A 17,449-nucleotide genomic window follows, 5' to 3' on the forward strand; every position below is an offset into this window, starting at 1 on the left:
CCCGGCTGACATTGTTTTTTAAGTTTGTTTATTTTGAGAGAGAGAAAGAACAAGCGGGGGAGGAGCAGAGAGAGGGAGAGAGACAGAATCCCAAGCAGGCTCTACACTGTCAGTTCAGAGCCCAACGTGGGGCTTGAACTCACAAACCGTGGGATCATGACCTGAGCCGCAATCAGGAGTCAGCCGTTTAACTGACTGAGCCACCCAGGAGCCCCTCTGGCTGCCATTTTTAGTTGCTGGGATACTTGGTTTTCTTCTTGTTTTACTTGGAACTCCCAAAACAGAGGAACTTGCATTCACTTTCTTATGGACCGGATACTTCATGTATATTAAGAATGTTTAGCTTGACTGGTACCCTGCAGGAGGTATTTGGCTGGGAATTTTTTTTTTTTTTCTCGTCTGGTTCATAAACCAGCACTACAACGATAGGGAGGAGGAGGGCATCCCACAGGACAGGGAAGCTCCAGGGAAGGGCTGAGAAAGACCTCTGAGGAATTGTACCCAAATCTCTTTCCCTCTGGAGATAGGGTTTTCTCAGGGACCCACCGGCCTGCGGTGGGCGGGATTGGCCAGCGTTAAGCTGGTCTTCAGCTCTTAGGAGCTCCTGCTAAGGAAAACTTTGGAGCAAGTGACATTTAGATTTACATGTAGATTTTCAGAAGCCTGATTTTATTTACAGAAGGATTAATTAAACAGCATGTAAAATATTTATTTGTGGAGAGAGTATCTCTTGAGAGAACTTTTCATTAACCTACCAGATTTAGTCTTTTTGTTCAGTGGAACCCATCTCAGCCACCTTCGATCGTTTGGAGAAGGCCACTGGCATTGAGAGCCAGGGTAGAGGCACAGTCACAAACAGGAGAAATACCTGTGTGGACAGAATGTTTTCGGCGGTGCTGGAAATAATGGGGGAGGTCCTTGTGAGGGGGAGGCAGAGAAGGGACACACTGGAATGTGTGATCTCTGACAGGACAGATGGCACCTGTCACTGGCTGCATCACGGATCCTCGGGGTAGTGTAATATTAGGAACGTGGCCCGAGGGGGCCTGCTGCTCAGGAGCCTTGGGAGCTCTGTGCTTTGGTGTCCTCATCTGTAAAATGAGGGTGTCCGTGCTGTGAGGCTTAGTGACGGTGCATGTGAGGGGCTGGTACTGTAGCGAACACTACAGTAAGCTATTGTCTGTTGCCCAGCAGCAGATTCACAGGAACACAGAAAAGAGCAGTCTGTTGCAGGAGTTTGAAGATGATGAGAAGCGGTTTCCTTTAGATTCTGAGATTATTTGTACTTGAATGTTTAAAGATGACTTTGGGTCATGTGATTATATAATCAAGCTTAATATCAAAGTAGTAGACACTTGTCTAGCTATTTTAGACTTAAGATATTTCGGGAAGAAGTGGGCCAGCTTTCTGAGTTTGGAGTTACTGGCCATCTTCAGCTCTGACCCACGTTTACTCTCCAAAGCCTCCTCACGGCTCTCTTGTGGACTCAAGTTGGGTGTTCCCCCCCCTTGGGACTGGGCCTGGAGGATTTTACAGGATTGCAGGGTGTTATTTTCTCATCCTGTCACTCTCTCATCTCCCCGCCACGCTACCACCTCTGAGTAGGTACGTTCTAGCCTAGTTCTCTAAAGCCTAGTTCTTCTACCGTTTACTGGTTCACGGAACGCCTGCCGTGTGCTCTTTAATGACATGAAGATTACAGCAAGGGACAAGGCTGCCCTTTAGGAAGTTTACATTCTAGTGGGGGGGAGAGATGACTAGTACCCAAGTAGCATATCTGTGTCTGTTGGGAGATAAGTGCTGGGGAGGGAGATCGGGAAAGCCCAGCCTCGGCTGTGGAGTTAGCTGTTCTTAATAGGATGGCCAGGGAAGGCCTTACCGGTCAGTTGGCCTTTGCCCAGAGACTGGAAGGAAGTTAAGAGGGCAAGCCATGCGTCTACAGGGGAAGCGCATCGCAGGCAGAGCAAAATTCCTCTGTAGAAATGCCTTTGATGGTCCCCAAAGCAGGATACCACGGGACCAGAGCAGAGAGTGGCAGGGGAGGAGGTCAGAGAGTTCATGGGGTGGAGATAGGGACCCCCCCCCAGAGCAGCTTCACTTGAATGAGATGGCGAGTCGAGCCCCCCGTAGGGCTTGGAGATGCGAACTCCAGCTTAACTTTGAAAAGGATTGCTGACTTACCTGCTAGCAGCATTATTGTCAGCTCCCTGAGCAGGAACTAAGAAGAAGAAACTAGCTTAATAAGCCATTGTAAGAAAACTTTGCCCTCACTTACCCTAACCTAGATGTGTTTCACAACTTTTTTTAATTAAAAAAAAAAAATGTTTATTTCTGAGAGAGAGAGAGAGAGAGAGAGACAGAACACGATCAGGGAAGGGGTAGAGAGGGAGACACTGAATCTGAAGCAGCCTCCAGGCTCCGAGCTGTCAGCACAGAGCCCGACGTGGGGCTCAGACCCACAAATGACCTGAGCCAGTCGGACGCTTAACTGACTGAGCCACCCAGGTGCCCCTCACAACTTCTTTAAGTAACTGATTTTAAAGAGTTTTGGAGCTCTTTGACCTTGTTTTACTCAGCTAACCCTGAGAAGTAGACAGGCCCAGGCAAAAGGCAAAAAAATAAGAAGATCGTCTCTTGATTGACTAAGAAGAGTAGTACATTACATGCTAATTACATCAGCAAAGGTAATGCAAGCTGTTGACCCAATCGGATGACTTTGAGAAGAGTCTAGGTCCTAGCTGATGAATTTTTATTTTCCTCTATATTTTGTACTGTCTTCCAAAGTGACTGTTTCAATTTCCTACTTCACAGTAATGGCCAGTTATAACTCTGTGAATACTAGATTGGCAAATAAAAATCTGTGTGGGTGTTAGGTGCTGGAACTTCTTGCAGACCTACAAAAAGAATCTGGAAGAAAAGTCACTGCTGCTTTGGCTTATGCTGCCTAGTCCTTTGTCCCTGGGAGTTAAGGACAGATGGCTGAAAGGAGGAGTGCCTTGCACACAATTGCTTGTCAAGAAAGAGGTTAAGCCCTAAGTTTGTGAGGAATGACTGCAGCAGTCGGGGGATCCATACACTGATCAGAGTTGAGTGTCCTGGGGTCACCAGTCAGTAATTACAGGAAACCTGCAATAGCATGCATTTGGACATGAGACTGAGTTCTGTTGCTCAAAGTTGGGGAGGGTGGGACAGCCAGTGGGGTGACTGCCTCATCATTATTTGAGACTCAGTTCAGCGATCAGACAAATAATAATGAAAGCAAATAAATGAAAGTGTTTTTTTCCTCACACTCCCCCACCGTAACTGGAAGACTTACTTAAAAATTGTTTTGTTTTGTTTTGTTTTGTTTTTATTAATAGTAATAGCACAGCCCCGTATTTTAGCCCGATAGAATGTTGGGGGCTCGTTTATTTAATTGTGAGGTTTTTTTCTGTATTAAATTTGTATTTACCCAGAATGTTTCTTTTCATGCCGCCACAGGCTTCTGCCTCACTCCTGAGGCCATTTCCCCACTTATTTGCATTTTCAGAGAGGGATAGGATAAGAAATCAAAGGAGATGAGATTCAGCCCAGTCCCCTTCATCTGGGCGTCTGAATGATTGTATCCCCTCCATCATCTAGACTTGATTTTCTTTGTACGGAGGAGATGCGTGTCTGATATTTTCCTGTCTCCTCTTCCATTTCCAGGAGGGCTGTTGGCCTGCTGCCGTGCTGCTGAACAGTATGCAGTCCTTCCGGGAGCAAAGCAGTTACCACGGAGACCAACAGAGCTACCCGCAGGAGGTACACGGCTCATCCCGGATAGAAGAGTTCAGCCCTCGTCAGGCCCAGATGTTCCAGAATTTTGGGGGTGCAGGTGGCGGCGGCGGTGGCGGCGGCGGCGGCGGCGGCGGGCGACGAGGAACGGCGGCGGCGGCAGCGATGGCTAGCGAAACCTCTGGCCACCAGGGCTACCAGGGTTTCAGGAAGGAGGCTGGAGACTTTTACTACATGGCGGGCAGCAAAGACCCCGTGACGACCGGAAACCCGCAGCCGCCTCAGCGAAGGCCTTCGGGGCCTGTGCAGAGCTACGGACCCCCCCAGGGGAGCAGCTTTGGCAGTCAGTATGCGAGCGAGGGTCACGTGGGCCAGTTTCAAGCACAGCACTCTGCCCTTGGTGGTGTGTCTCATTATCAGCAGGATTACACGGGGCCCTTCTCTCCAGGGAGCGCTCAGTACCAGCAGCAGGCCCCCAGCCAGCAGCAGCAGCAGCAGCAGCAGCAGGTACAGCAGTTGAGACAACAGCTTTACCAGTCCCATCAGCCTCTGCCGCAAGCCAGCGGCCAGCCAGCGTCTGGTTCGTCCCATCTGCAGCCGATGCAGCGGCCCCCGGCTCTGCCGTCCTCCGCCGCCGGGTACCAGCTCCGAGTGGGTCAGTTCGGCCCGCACTACCAGTCTTCTGCCGCCCCGTCCTCCTCCTCCTTCCCTTCGCCACAGCGTTTCGGCCAGTCCGGACAGAGCTACGACGGCGGTTACAGCGCGAACGCCGGATCCCAGTATGAAGGACACGGCGTGGGCTCTAATGCACAGGCCTATGGGACACAATCAAATTACAGCTATCAGCCTCAATCCATGAAGAATTTTGAACAGGCAAAGATTCCGCCAGGGACGCAGCAGCCGCAGCAGCAGCCGCAGCAGCAGGCGCAGCAGCACCCCCCCCAGCATGTGACGCAGTACACCAACGCTGCCACCAAGCTGCCCCTGCAGGGCCAGGTGGGCCAGTACAGCCAGCCCGAGGTGCCTGTGAGGTCCCCCATGCAGTTCCACCAGAACTTCAGCCCCATCTCGAACCCCTCCCCCGCGGCCTCGGTGGTTCAGTCTCCGAGCTGTAGCTCCACCCCGTCTCCTCTGATGCAGAGCGGGGAGAGCCTCCAGTGCGGGCAAGGCAGTGTGCCCATGGGTCCCAGAAACAGAATTTTACAGTTAATGCCCCAGCTCAGCCCGACCCCCTCAATGATGCCCAGCCCTAATTCTCATGCTGCGGGCTTCAAAGGGTTTGGACTAGAAGGAGTGCCAGAAAAGCGACTGACAGATCCTGGGCTGAGTAGTTTGAGCGCCCTGAGTACTCAAGTGGCCAATCTTCCTAATACCGTTCAGCACATGCTACTTTCTGATGCCCTGACGCCTCAGAAGAAGACCTCCAAGAGGCCCTCCTCGTCTTCTAAGAAAGCAGACAGCTGCACAAACTCCGAAGGCTCCTCACAGCCTGAAGAACAACTGAAGTCCCCCATGGCAGAGTCGCTGGACGGAGGCTGCTCCAGCAGCTCTGAGGATCAAGGCGAGCGTGTGAGGCAGCTAAGTGGCCAGAGCACCAGCTCCGACACCACCTACAAGGGCGGAGCCTCCGAGAAAGCTGGCTCCTCACCAGCGCAGGGCACTCAGAACGAAGCCCCCAGACTCAATGCCAGTCCTGCAGCCGGAGACGAGGCTGCCTCGCCAGGCGCTAAGGACACACCGTTGTCATCCGAGGGCAACCCAAAAGTCAATGAGAAGACGGTTGGGGTGATTGTCTCCCGGGAAGCTATGACAAGTCGGGTAGAAAAGCCTGGTGGGCAAGATAAAAGCTCCCAAGAGGATGATCCTGCAGTCACTCAAAGGCCACCCAGCACCGGTGGGGCAAAGGAGACCAGTCACCCATCAGTTCCGCAGCCAGAGCCCCCGGGGGTCGGGAGCAAAGGAAACAAGAATGGAGATAATAACTCGAACCACAATGGAGAGGGAAATGGCCAGAGCGGGCACTCCGCGGTGGGCCCTGGTTTTATAGGCAGAAGTGAGCCCAGCAAATCTCCTGGAAGCCTGCGCTACAGTTACAAAGATAGTTTCGGGTCGGCCGTGCCAAGAAACGTCAGTAGCTTTCCTCAGTATCCTACGGGACAAGATAAGGGTGACTTCACTGGCCACGGGGAGCGAAAGGGTAGAAATGAGAAGTTCCCTAGCCTCCTGCAGGAAGTGCTTCAGGGCTACCACCACCACCCTGACAGGAGATATTCTAGGAGCACTCAGGAGCATCAGGGCATGGCTGGTGGCCTGGAAGGAGCCACGAGGCCTAACGTCTTGGTCAGTCAAACCAATGAATTGGCTAGCAGGGGCCTTTTGAACAAAAGCATTGGGTCCCTACTAGAAAACCCGCACTGGGGCCCCTGGGAGAGGAAGTCAAGCGGCACGGCTCCTGAGATGAAACAGATCAATTTGGCTGACTATCCGATTCCCAGAAAGTTTGAAATAGAGCCCCAGTCATCGGCTCATGAGCCCGGGGGTTCCCTCTCTGAAAGAAGATCAGTGATCTGTGATATTTCTCCACTAAGACAGATTGTCAGGGACCCGGGGGCTCACTCACTGGGACACATGGGTGCTGACGCCAGACTTGCAAGGAGTGAACGGCTCAATCCAAGTTTAAGTCAGTCGGTCATTCTTCCGGGTGGGTTGGTATCCATGGAAACAAAGCTGAAATCCCAGAGCGGGCAGATAAAAGAAGAAGACTTTGAACCACCCAAATCTCAAGCTAGTTTCAACAACAAGAAATCCGGAGACCACTGCCATCCTGCTAGCATCAAGCACGAGTCTTACCGCGGCAATGCCAGCCCTGGAGCAGCCCACGATTCCATCTCAGACTACGGCCCACAGGACAGCCGACCCGCGCCAATGCGGCGGGTCCCTGGCAGAGTCGGTGGTCGGGAGGGCATGAGGGGTCGGTCCCCTTCGCAATATCATGACTTCTCAGAAAAACTGAAGATGTCTCCTGGGAGGAGCAGAGGCCCAGGGGGAGACCCTCATCACATGAACCCACACATGACCTTCTCGGAGAGGGCCAACCGGACTTCTTTACACGCTCCCTTCTCTCCCAACTCAGAAAGCCTGGCCTCCGCTTACCACACAAATACGCGGGCTCATGCTTATGGGGACCCCAACGCAGGCTTGAATTCTCAGCTCCATTATAAGAGACAGATGTACCAACAGCAACAAGAGGAATACAAAGACTGGAGCAGCAGCTCTGCTCAGGGAGTAATCTCTGCGGCACAGCACAGGCAGGAGGGACCACGGAAGAGCCCGAGGCAGCAGCAGTTTCTCGACAGGGTGCGGAGCCCCCTGAAAAACGACAAAGACGGTATGATGTATGGCCCACCAATGGGGACTTACCACGACCCCAGCGCTCAGGAAGGCGGGCGCTGCCTCATGTCTAGTGACGGTCTGTCTAACAAAGGCATTGAATTGAAGCATGGCTCCCAGAAGCTACAACAAGAATCTTGTTGGGATCTTTCCCGACAGACTTCTCCAGCCAAAAGCAGCGGCCCTCCGGGGATGTCCAATCAGAAAAGGTACGGACCCCCCCATGAGGCCGACGGGCACGGGCTCGCCGAGACCGCACAGTCATCCAAACCCGGCAATGTTATGCTCAGGCTTCCAGGCCAAGAGGATCATTCTTCTCAAAACCCCTTAATCATGCGGAGGCGGGTGCGTTCCTTTATCTCTCCCATCCCCAGCAAGAGGCAGTCACAAGATGTGAAAAACAGTAACACCGAAGATAAAGGGCGCCTCCTTCACCCACCAAAGGAAGGCGCCGATCGAGCATTCAATTCCTATGCGCATCTTTCTCACAGTCAGGATGTCAAGTCTGTCCCTAAGAGAGAATCCTCCAAGGACCTTCCGAGTCCAGATAGTAGGAACTGCCCTGCCGTCACCCTCACGAGCCCTGCTAAGACCAAAATACTGCCCCCTCGGAAAGGACGGGGGTTGAAACTGGAGGCTATAGTTCAGAAGATCACGTCCCCGAATATTAGGAGGAGTGCATCCTCGAACAGCGCGGAGGCTGGGGGAGACACGGTTACTCTCGATGACATACTGTCTTTGAAGAGTGGCCCTCCCGAAGGTGGGAGTGTGGCTGTTCCGGACGCCGAGATGGAGAAGAGAAAAGGTGAGCTGGTATCTGACCTAGTCTGTCCCACAAGCCAGGACTTGAACGTAGAAAAGCCCCTGGCGAGGTCTTCCGAGGAGTGGCGTGGCAGTGGGGACGACAAAGTGAAGACCGAAACACACCCAGACACGGTCACCGCCGGAAAGGAACCCCCTGGCACCATGACGTCCACCACCTCACAGAAGCCTGGGAGTAACCAGGGGAGACCAGACGGTTCCCTTGGTGGGACTGCGCCTTTAATCTTTTCTGACGCAAAGAATGTACCTCCAGCGGGCGTGTCGGCCCCTGAGGCAAACCCCAAGGCTGAAGACAAGGAGAGCGATACAGTGACGATTTCCCCCAAACAAGAGGGTTTCCCCCCGAAGGGGTACTTCCCGTCAGGAAAGAAGAAGGGGAGACCCATCGGTAGTGTGAACAAGCAGAAGAAACAGCAGCCACCACCTCCACCCCCTCAGCCCCCTCAGATACCAGAAGCTTCTGCAGATGGAGAGCCAAAGCCAAAAAAGCAGAGGCAAAGGCGGGAGAGAAGGAAGCCTGGGGCCCAGCCAAGGAAGCGGAAAACCAAACAGGCGGTTCCCATCGTGGAACCCCAAGAACCTGAGATCAAACTAAAGTATGCCACCCAGCCACTGGATAAAACCGACGCCAAGAACAAGTCTTTTTTCCCTTACATCCATGTAGTAAATAAGTGTGAGCTTGGAGCCGTGTGTACAATCATCAATGCTGAAGAAGAAGAACAGACCAAATTGGTGAGGGGTCGGAAGGGTCAGAGGTCTCTGACCCCGCCGCCCAGCAGCACTGAAAGCAAGGTGCTCCCGGCTTCGTCCTTCATGCTGCAGGGCCCCGTCGTGACAGAGTCTTCTGTTATGGGGCACCTGGTTTGCTGTCTGTGTGGCAAGTGGGCCAGTTACCGGAACATGGGCGACCTCTTTGGACCCTTTTATCCCCAAGATTATGCAGCCACTCTCCCGAAGAATCCGCCGCCCAAGAGGGCCACGGAAATGCAGAGCAAGGTTAAGGTACGGCACAAAAGCGCGTCCAACGGCTCCAAGACGGACACTGAGGAGGAGGAAGAGCAGCAGCAGAAGGAGCAGAGGAGCCTGGCCGCCCACCCCAGGTTTAAGCGGCGACACCGCTCGGAAGACTGTGGCGGGGGCCCTCGGTCCCTGTCCAGGGGGCTCCCTTGTAAGAAAGCAACCACCGAGGGCGGCGGCGAAAAGACCGTTTTGGACTCAAAGCCCTCCGTGCCCACCACTTCCGAAGGTGGCCCCGAGCTGGAGTTACAAATCCCTGAACTACCTCTTGACAGCAATGAATTTTGGGTCCATGAGGGTTGTATTCTCTGGGCCAACGGAATCTACCTGGTGTGCGGCAGGCTCTATGGCCTGCAGGAGGCGCTGGAAATAGCCAGAGAGATGGTGAGTGCAAAGCCCCTTCCCAGCTTGCTCTTTCTGTCCCTTCTGGGCGGTTCCTTCCGCCTGCCTTCGCTTGTTCCAGCCCTGTTGTTCTGTATCGCATGGTAATTCCTCCAGATTAAAGCCCCTAGGCTCAAACGATGGACAGAAAATGAAGTAATTTGGAAGATTTGTTTAACGTCTGTTTTATCGGTAAGAAGGGCCCCTGGGTTACAAAGTCACGTGGGTGCGGCACCGCTTACCAGAACACACCCCTCCTCGAACCCGACCGCCCACTCCTCTGCCAGTTTCCTGTTTCTAAACAATAAGCTTTTACCGCTGTCTGTGTTATTCACGGATCCTTTTCCCCCGTTTTTCAACATCTGACTCTGTAACGCTTATGACGTATACCACGGTTATATTTCCTTTCTTCTAAAACTCTTCCATTTCTCTAGAATTATTAATTCATGTTTTTATGGCTTTCCTTGGACCACATCTCCCTGACCCAAACCTGACAGTCAGGGTATTTACTGTTTAGGACTGTTTGGTAACTGTTGTCCTGGGGCATTCGTCGTCATTATCACTCACTTCTTTCCTCCAGTGAACGCCGTTTCCTCAACCCCATGTCTTCGCCTTTCTTAGCCTGCGCCCTCAGCTCACACGGGACATCATCATCCCTTAGGAGTTTGCTGAGAAGGGTGGCGGGAGGTAAATACTCTGAGATCTTGTCTTATGCGAAAACATGTCTTTATCCCATCCTCTTGCTTAATCGAGGTTTGGCTGGGTATAGAATTCTAGATTTGGAATAATTGTCTCTCACTGCCTCCAGGTCCTGACTCCTGACTTGTCCTCTAGCTTCTAGTGCTGCAGTTGAGGGACAGGAGCTGTTACGATTCAGTCTTTAGTGTGTGTGCTGCCTTCCTCCTCTGGAAGGTTTGAGGATCCTCTCAGTTGCCCTTGGGGTGGGTCTCTTCACTCACTGTGCCAGCCCTTGCTGACTGTAAACTCCTGCCTTCCAGCTGAGGAAGTTTGTTGTGTGTTGTTTCTTGGATACTTTCCTTCCTTCTCTTTTCTCTGTTCTTTCCAGAATCCTGTCAGTTAGGTGTTGTACCTCCTGAATTAATCCTCTGGCTTTGCCTTTTCTCTCCTGGGTTCGTTCTCTCTCTCTCTCTCTCTCTCTCTCTCTCTCTCTCTGCCTTTTCTGATTTCTCCACACTCTCTTCAGCTCTAAATAAACATTTATTTATCTTTATTTCTGATACTCTCAAGAAACTTCTCTTTTCCAAATATCCTTCTGGGAGGTGGGCCATTGATTGCTTGAATTGGGTTGGGTTAGAGACCTAACTCCTCTTAAAATTTTGAGCCAACGACCTGGTTGCTGGCCCCGCTTTCTGAGACGCCTGTGCCTTTGCAGGCTCTGTGCCACAGTGGCTGGCGTTCTAGTGGCTCCTCCGCTGCACTCGTTCCTCTCTGTGCCTCTCAGACCGTTGGTTCGCGCCCTCTTTGTTCGCTTTCCAGCGTCTGGAAATTGGGACATCTCTCAGGTGTTTGTTTCCTCTCCCATTCTTCATGTCCTTGTCCTTCATGTCCATGTCATAGAAGCTATTCCCTTTATCTTTCTGGGAGGGGAACAGATGTGGGAAATGAATGTTGGGTCTACGATATTGAATCACGCAAGAGTTTTTGTATTCATATATATTTAAATTTTACCACGCTGGACAAATATACTGATGACTTTTAGTCATCGTGAAGAAGGATTATGTCAGCCAGGATCATAGTATTCTTGGACATTCTTTTCCTCTCCCCCTACGTTTCTCCCCAAAGCAGTATATTTTATCGTTGTATTGTCTCCAGAATTTATCAGTCTCTGATAAAAAGGAAATCAAAACTGTAAACTGTAGTAAAGAATGTAATTAATGGGAAGTTTATATATTTTTTAATTAAAAAAATGTTTTAATGTTTATTTTTGAGAGAGACTGAGACAGAATGTGAGTGGGTTAGGGGCAGAGAGAGAGGGAGACAAAGAATTTGAAGTAGACGCCAGGCTCTGAGCTGTGAGCACAGAGCCCGACACGGGGCTTGAACTCACAAGCTGTGAGATCATGACCTGAGCCAAAGTCAGACGCTTAACTGGCTGAGCCACCCAGGTGCCCTGTGAAGTTGATAACATAATTTAAATTAGAACATTCTGATTCAGTCACACGAGGGGCTTGCCTTTCCCTCTCAGACCTTTTCCCCCCACGTGAGTTTTTTCTCCCTCCTTTCCTCTCCATCACCAGAGTTGCTCCCAATCCCCAGGCTTGAAACGCATTTACTTCGTACACATGTGACATTTTACAATGCACAAGTCCTAAAGGGACCTAACATTTAAGACCCTTAAGTACAAAATTCTGTAAATAATCAATCCTGAGTATTCAGTACTCTATCAGCTGGTGGCCTCAGTACTCATCTTGCTGGTGGCCTGCCTGCCATATTTGGTGGTTTGTTTTGTTGTGTTTGTTATTTTAGGTATGTGTCCCTGCCCACCTGTCAGTGTTTGTTTGTTTCCTTCCTTCCTTCCTTCCTTCCTTCCTTCCTTCCTTCCTTCCTTCCTTCCTTCCTTCCTTCCTTCTCTTTCTTTCTTTCTTTCTTTCTTTCTTTCTTTCTTTCTTTCTTTCTTTCTTTCTTTCTTTCTTTCTTTCTGTGTTTGTTTATTTTGAGAGCGAGCACATGTGCACTTGCACTGGCAAGCAGGGGAGGGGCAGAGAGAGAGGGAGAGAGAGAATTCCAAGCAGGCTCTGCACTGTCAGTGCAGAGCCCAATGCAGGTCTTGATCTCAAGAACCATGAGATCATGACCTGAGCCAAAACCGAGTCAGAAGCTTAACTGACTGAGTCACCCAGGCACCCCTACCAGTGTTTTCTTTATTACAACATAGAATATCATTAATCTCTCTCAGAGTAACTTTTTTAAATGTTTATTTTTGAGATAGCACCGGTGGAGTAGGGGCAGAGAGAGAGGGGGACAGAAGGTCCAAAGCAGGCTGTATGCTAACAGCAGCCAGCCCGACGCGGGGCTCAAACTCATGAACCATGAGATCATGACCTGAGCCGAGGTCGGACACTTAACCAACTGAGCCACCCAGGTGCCCCTCTCAGAGTAACTTTTATGTCTAAACTGTTGAACATTCTGGGGCAGTCATTGGTAACCAGTTGTCAGCAGGTGGACTCCTGCCCAGCAGATCCCTAAATCCTGTGTCTCAGTCCACATCTAGTTTATAGAAAGTAGAAGACACCCGAGAATAATGTGACCACACTAAATCACAAGTCCCTCCACCCCAGAAAGGTTGGTGACCAGCAAACTTGCCTCTTAAAATTCCTAATTGGGAATCTGTGTCTTCAGAAAGTCACAATTTAGCTTATTTACTACTTGTCAGCTTTGATCCCAAAGTAAAATCTGGCATGTTATCTAGTTGGAACAAATAGACTGAATATGATAAATCATTCTCTCTGGCCCATCCCCATCCCACCGCTGCCATGGACTAGGTGGTTAGGAGAACATGAAGCACTTTAGATGGAGAAAATTGAAAGTGGTTTCTGTTTTTTAGAAATAATTTCAGGGACGCCCGAGTGGCTCAGTCAGTTGAGTATATGACTTGGGCTCAGGTCATGATCTCGAGGTTCTTGGGTTCAGGTCCTGCATCGGGCTTTGCGCTGACAGCTGGAGCCTGCTTGGGATTCTCTGTCTCCCTCTCTCTCTGCCCCGCCCCTGCTTGTGCTCTCTCTCTCTCAAAAAAAAAAAAAAAAAAAAAATTAAAAAATAAAATCTTAATTTCAGCCTCAGCTATTTCAAAAGTACTTCAAATTAATCATCTGTCCTAAGGGATAAAAAGTTGGAATGCTCCATTTAAAGGTAAAAGGCATAAAGGCAGTAATTTTGTCCCTATGCTTCTTCCATATACTAGAGGCTCTAAATTAGATTTTTGGGTTCTCTGGTGGCCCCATCAGGGCTGCAGATTCCACCATCTCCTTTAATAACAGGGTTCAGACAAATAGCTGACCAATCTTATTTTTTTAATTGAGGTATAATTGACATAGAACATAGTAGTTTCATGACAAATCTTAAATATACCTCATACTACAGCTGAATCTTTATCTTCTCATGTTGCACTCTCAATGCCATCACCCTTTAAAAATTACTAAGCTTTTTCTTCCCTCAATTCCGTTCTGTTTATTTAACATCCATTTTGGAGTAGAATGCTAGCTTTGTATATTGAATTTAATTTCTCTGTACACTTGCATATCTGTTTTATTCCCACAAGCCACCCAATGAGATAGGAAGGGAGACAGCACCGTTCCATTACCCTCAGAATAAAGAATGATTATTTGGCTTTAGTGAAACACACTCGGATGGATGTGTTGATTTTAAAAAAGGTTTAAAAAATTATGCTTCTTTAGCTTTTTGAGCTGACCGATGTTCCACTATGACTACAGGCTCTTTTTCTGTTTTATTTGCCCGGTTTTTATTCTCCTTTTCCTTATGTACTTGAGAACAAATTAAAATTACACTAACTTGCCTTCTCTTATTTAATTTGATAGATGCTGTTTCAATTTGTCAAGGCCACTTTGAGTCTAGTTTTATCTTAGGTTTTAGCAGATGCGTCCAATTGCAGTGCGCTTAACAAGCATCCTCTCAACCCTATCATGTTGAGATAAGGCCACATAAACTTCATTAGGGATCCATTTTGGCCTGTGTATTTATCAGGTGTTTTGACAAACATAATATTATAACAAAATAATATGAAGTCCTCGAGAGACAGCAGTTCCCTCCCTGTAAGTGTCACACTGTGAAAATTGCTGAAAACTAGAACATTCCTGTTCAAGCAGATGGCCTTTGCTCTCCTTCCTTTTCTGAGTGTGGGACTTAATCCGTTCATTTCTGCACAGTCCTCTGGTTTTGTCTGACTCTTACCTCTGTTTATTTACCTTGGTCTGATTGTATATGTGAGCCCACAGTGACCCCTGATCTGACACAATGTTGTGACAGAGGCAGTTGCCTCGAAACAGACATAGGCATAACTTGGTGTACAGAAACCGTGTTTGATACTTTTAGAACGTGAAGGCCTTCAGGGTTCGGGGTTGTGGCAGCAGACAGGGATCCCTGGTGTGCCCTGCTCTGGGGAAGAGCTGGCCTGCTTGTTCCCTCCTTTCCCCTCCACCACCCCCCCCCCCCCCCCCCGCCCTGCCCCGGCTGACCACTCCCCTTCCAAACAGATTCTTAACAACCTCCATGGGAATTTAAAAAGTTTTTACCCCACAGTGTGTATTAACTAGATTGGGGTTAATATATTTTTTTTAATCAATGTATTAAAGATTCCATTTAAAGTTTTGTTTTTTCTTTTTTTTTAAGTTTTACCTAAGTAATCTCTACACCCAATGTGTGGCTCGAACTCATGACCGCAAGATCAAGAGCTGAATGCTCTTCTGACTGAGCCAGACAGGCGCCCCTAAAGTTTATTTTTAATATAACTTTAAATAGATCCTTCCACCATCTCTAACAGGCTAATCTTCTCCTCAATTTTTAAATTGTGACAACATAATTTCTCAAGTGTAAAAGTATTAATATATCTATTACATTATGAAAACGTAACTGCATGTTAAATGATCAAGAACAGGTCACTTTGCGTCTCTGGTTATGTGTGAAATAAAGGCGTTGTCCTATGCTCCCTGAATTTCCGTTTGTGTTCCCTGAGTGAGTAATGGACTGTTACCCACCCATGGAGGCTGCCCAGGTCCTGCTGAAGGTTTCCCACTAGGCTCCTGGTCTCTGCTCTTGACTCACTGTACACGCATGCCCCACGGTGACGGTCCCTCCCCTGGACCCCTCCCTACCCCCTGCCCTGGCTTCCTTACACTGCCTTCCTCTCTGGTCCCCTCTCTCTGGCTGTCACTTCATCATTGTTGCCACAAATCACACCTCTGTCCCAGCCTGTCTGTATCACCCATTCAGGCACCGGGGTTCATGCATCTCTCTATTCCTGTGACTTTCAGCAGATAACAGAGTTGTGTGATTATCTTATTACCTGTTTTTCTCAACACGACCTGTGATGACCTTTGACACTAACCTCCAGAGAAAGGTTAACTTTCTTTCAGGATTTGGTTTTTCTAAATTCTAAGGAGTATCATGAAATTTGCAGTTTTGAATTTTGTTGCTTATATTGTGTTACAGAATACATTGTGACAAATTGAAAGAATTTTCCTAAAATCTGTTTCTTTTAGAGGTGGAGGGATAATGAGAGAAACTTTACACCTGATTATAAAATAAAAGCTATAAGGAATAGACTAAATGCCAAAGGTAAAGGACCATAAACAAGAATATCGACAGGTGACTCCGTACTAGGCCAAATAAGTCATCCCTGAGCCGTTGAACTGGTTACTGCTGATGTGTTAAAAGAGCTAAGGTGATGAGATAGCACGCAGAAGTAGGCATTCGTTTCACGTCAGCAGCTGTCTGGGTCCCTCTAGAAAACCGGTACAGCTCTGAAGTTTGAACGCTGGAAGCGCCCCTCACTCCCTCCTCAGCGTCGGGGAGCCTTGGCCCCAGGTCCCACACTGGTGTATGGGAAACGGCACTTGGCAGGAGGGCTCCCGGCCTCTGTCAGGAAGGGTGATGCGATTCACGCATCGTGCCACACGCTTCCCCGCACGCACGAGAGCTTGGATTTTCCAGGACGTGGGGCTTCCTTCGTTCCATACTGTCCTCCACCCCTTGCCCCAGGCCAAGGCCAGTTTTGTAGGACCTGAAGGCCTCCAGCTGCAGGCCGGTGTCTTCCCATCTTCCTATTGAAAAGAAGTCTGATAAGGGAAAGTCCAGTCAGCCTAGTGGTACCCTCAGAGATCCTCCTCGCCTTTGTGCCTTTGCCGTTCTGCTCAGCGGCCGGGGAGGTGGCGGTCCCGTGAGAGCCCTGGAGTCCTGTTGCCTCGTGTGAATCCAGGACTTGGCATTTCCTAGCTAGTCACTTGCTCAAGGCACTTACTTAGCTCGTGTGCTTCACCTTCTTCATCTATAAAACATGGAGACTGATAGCACCTGCTGTGAAGACGGTTGTCAGGAGCACGAGTGACTCTTGGGAAGGTGCACGGAGTAACGTTTGGCGAGGCTGTGGGCCAGTGTCTGCCCTAGAGTGGCGTTCTCGTGCTCTCGTGAAGATGCGTTCCTGTGAGCTCACCCCGGGAGCTGTAGTCCGTGGGCCGTCAGTGCTTCTTCCAGGAAGGGAGGCTGCCCTGCATGTGAAACAACCATTTTCTTTTCATTTTTACTCTTGTTTGGGGAGAGCAGGGTGTGTGGCATTTCAGGTGCTGTATTGGTTAGTGTCTTCTGATATGGCAGCAGCCCACGCGGACATTCTCAGGAATTAGATTATTCAAAGGAGAGGAGATGGAAAGAAGGGAATAAAATCTGCCTTGTACATTAAATAAGAGCATTAATGTTCTTTTTTGTGAGTTGGCAATTTTTCGATAGTGATTACCTAAGGCCAAAGTAAAGAGTCTACCTAGTAGTAAAGTTATTTTTTTTTTAATTTTTTAACAGTTTTTAATTTATTTTTGAGAGACAGAGAGTGCGAGTGGGGGAGGGGCAGAGAGAGAGAGACGGAGACACAGAATCCGAAGCAGGATCCAGGCCCTGAGCTGTCAGCACAGAGCCCGACTCGGGGCTCAAACTCACAAACTGTGAGATCATGACCTGAGCTGAAGTCGGATGCTCAACCGACTGAGCCACCCGGGCACCCTTAAAATTATTTTTTAAATAAACATTTTTGATGGGTCAGCACCCAGAGATCCAGAATAATAAAGAATTCACAGAATGATTCAGAACCATCACACTCCACCACCCGCCCCCCCCCCCCAAAAGGTAACATGTATAGTATATGAAGACTGCAGAGGGCTGTACTGTAGTCTGAGGATTGAGCCTGTAACTTAAGGGCAGTGCGAAACCAGTAGCAGTTTCTGAGTGTGTAACATCACACGATTGGGTTTGGTCTTATGAGGGCAACTCAGGAGAGACACAGGGAGAGATGAAGAGGCAGGTCTCTGGTTGAAGGGCTGTGGCATTAGTCTACATAGAG

General features: G+C 49.3%; 1 protein-coding gene across 4 annotated transcripts in view; it reads left to right on the forward strand.

Moving 5' to 3' along the window:
• The window catches only part of TCF20 (transcription factor 20), a 111,850-nt gene that overhangs the window by 53,072 nt on the left and 41,329 nt on the right, over window positions 1-17,449 (forward strand). For all 4 annotated transcript variants that reach the window (XM_058741131.1, XM_058741134.1, XM_058741132.1 and 1 more), the window contains exon 2: window positions 3,688-9,369. In XM_058741131.1, the coding sequence (XP_058597114.1) occupies window positions 3,688-9,369 (5,682 nt within the window). The remainder of the gene's footprint in view (window positions 1-3,687; window positions 9,370-17,449) is intronic.

The sequence above is a fragment of the Neofelis nebulosa genome, chromosome 8 (assembly GCF_028018385.1).
Source record: "Neofelis nebulosa isolate mNeoNeb1 chromosome 8, mNeoNeb1.pri, whole genome shotgun sequence".
NCBI lineage: Eukaryota > Metazoa > Chordata > Mammalia > Carnivora > Felidae > Neofelis > Neofelis nebulosa.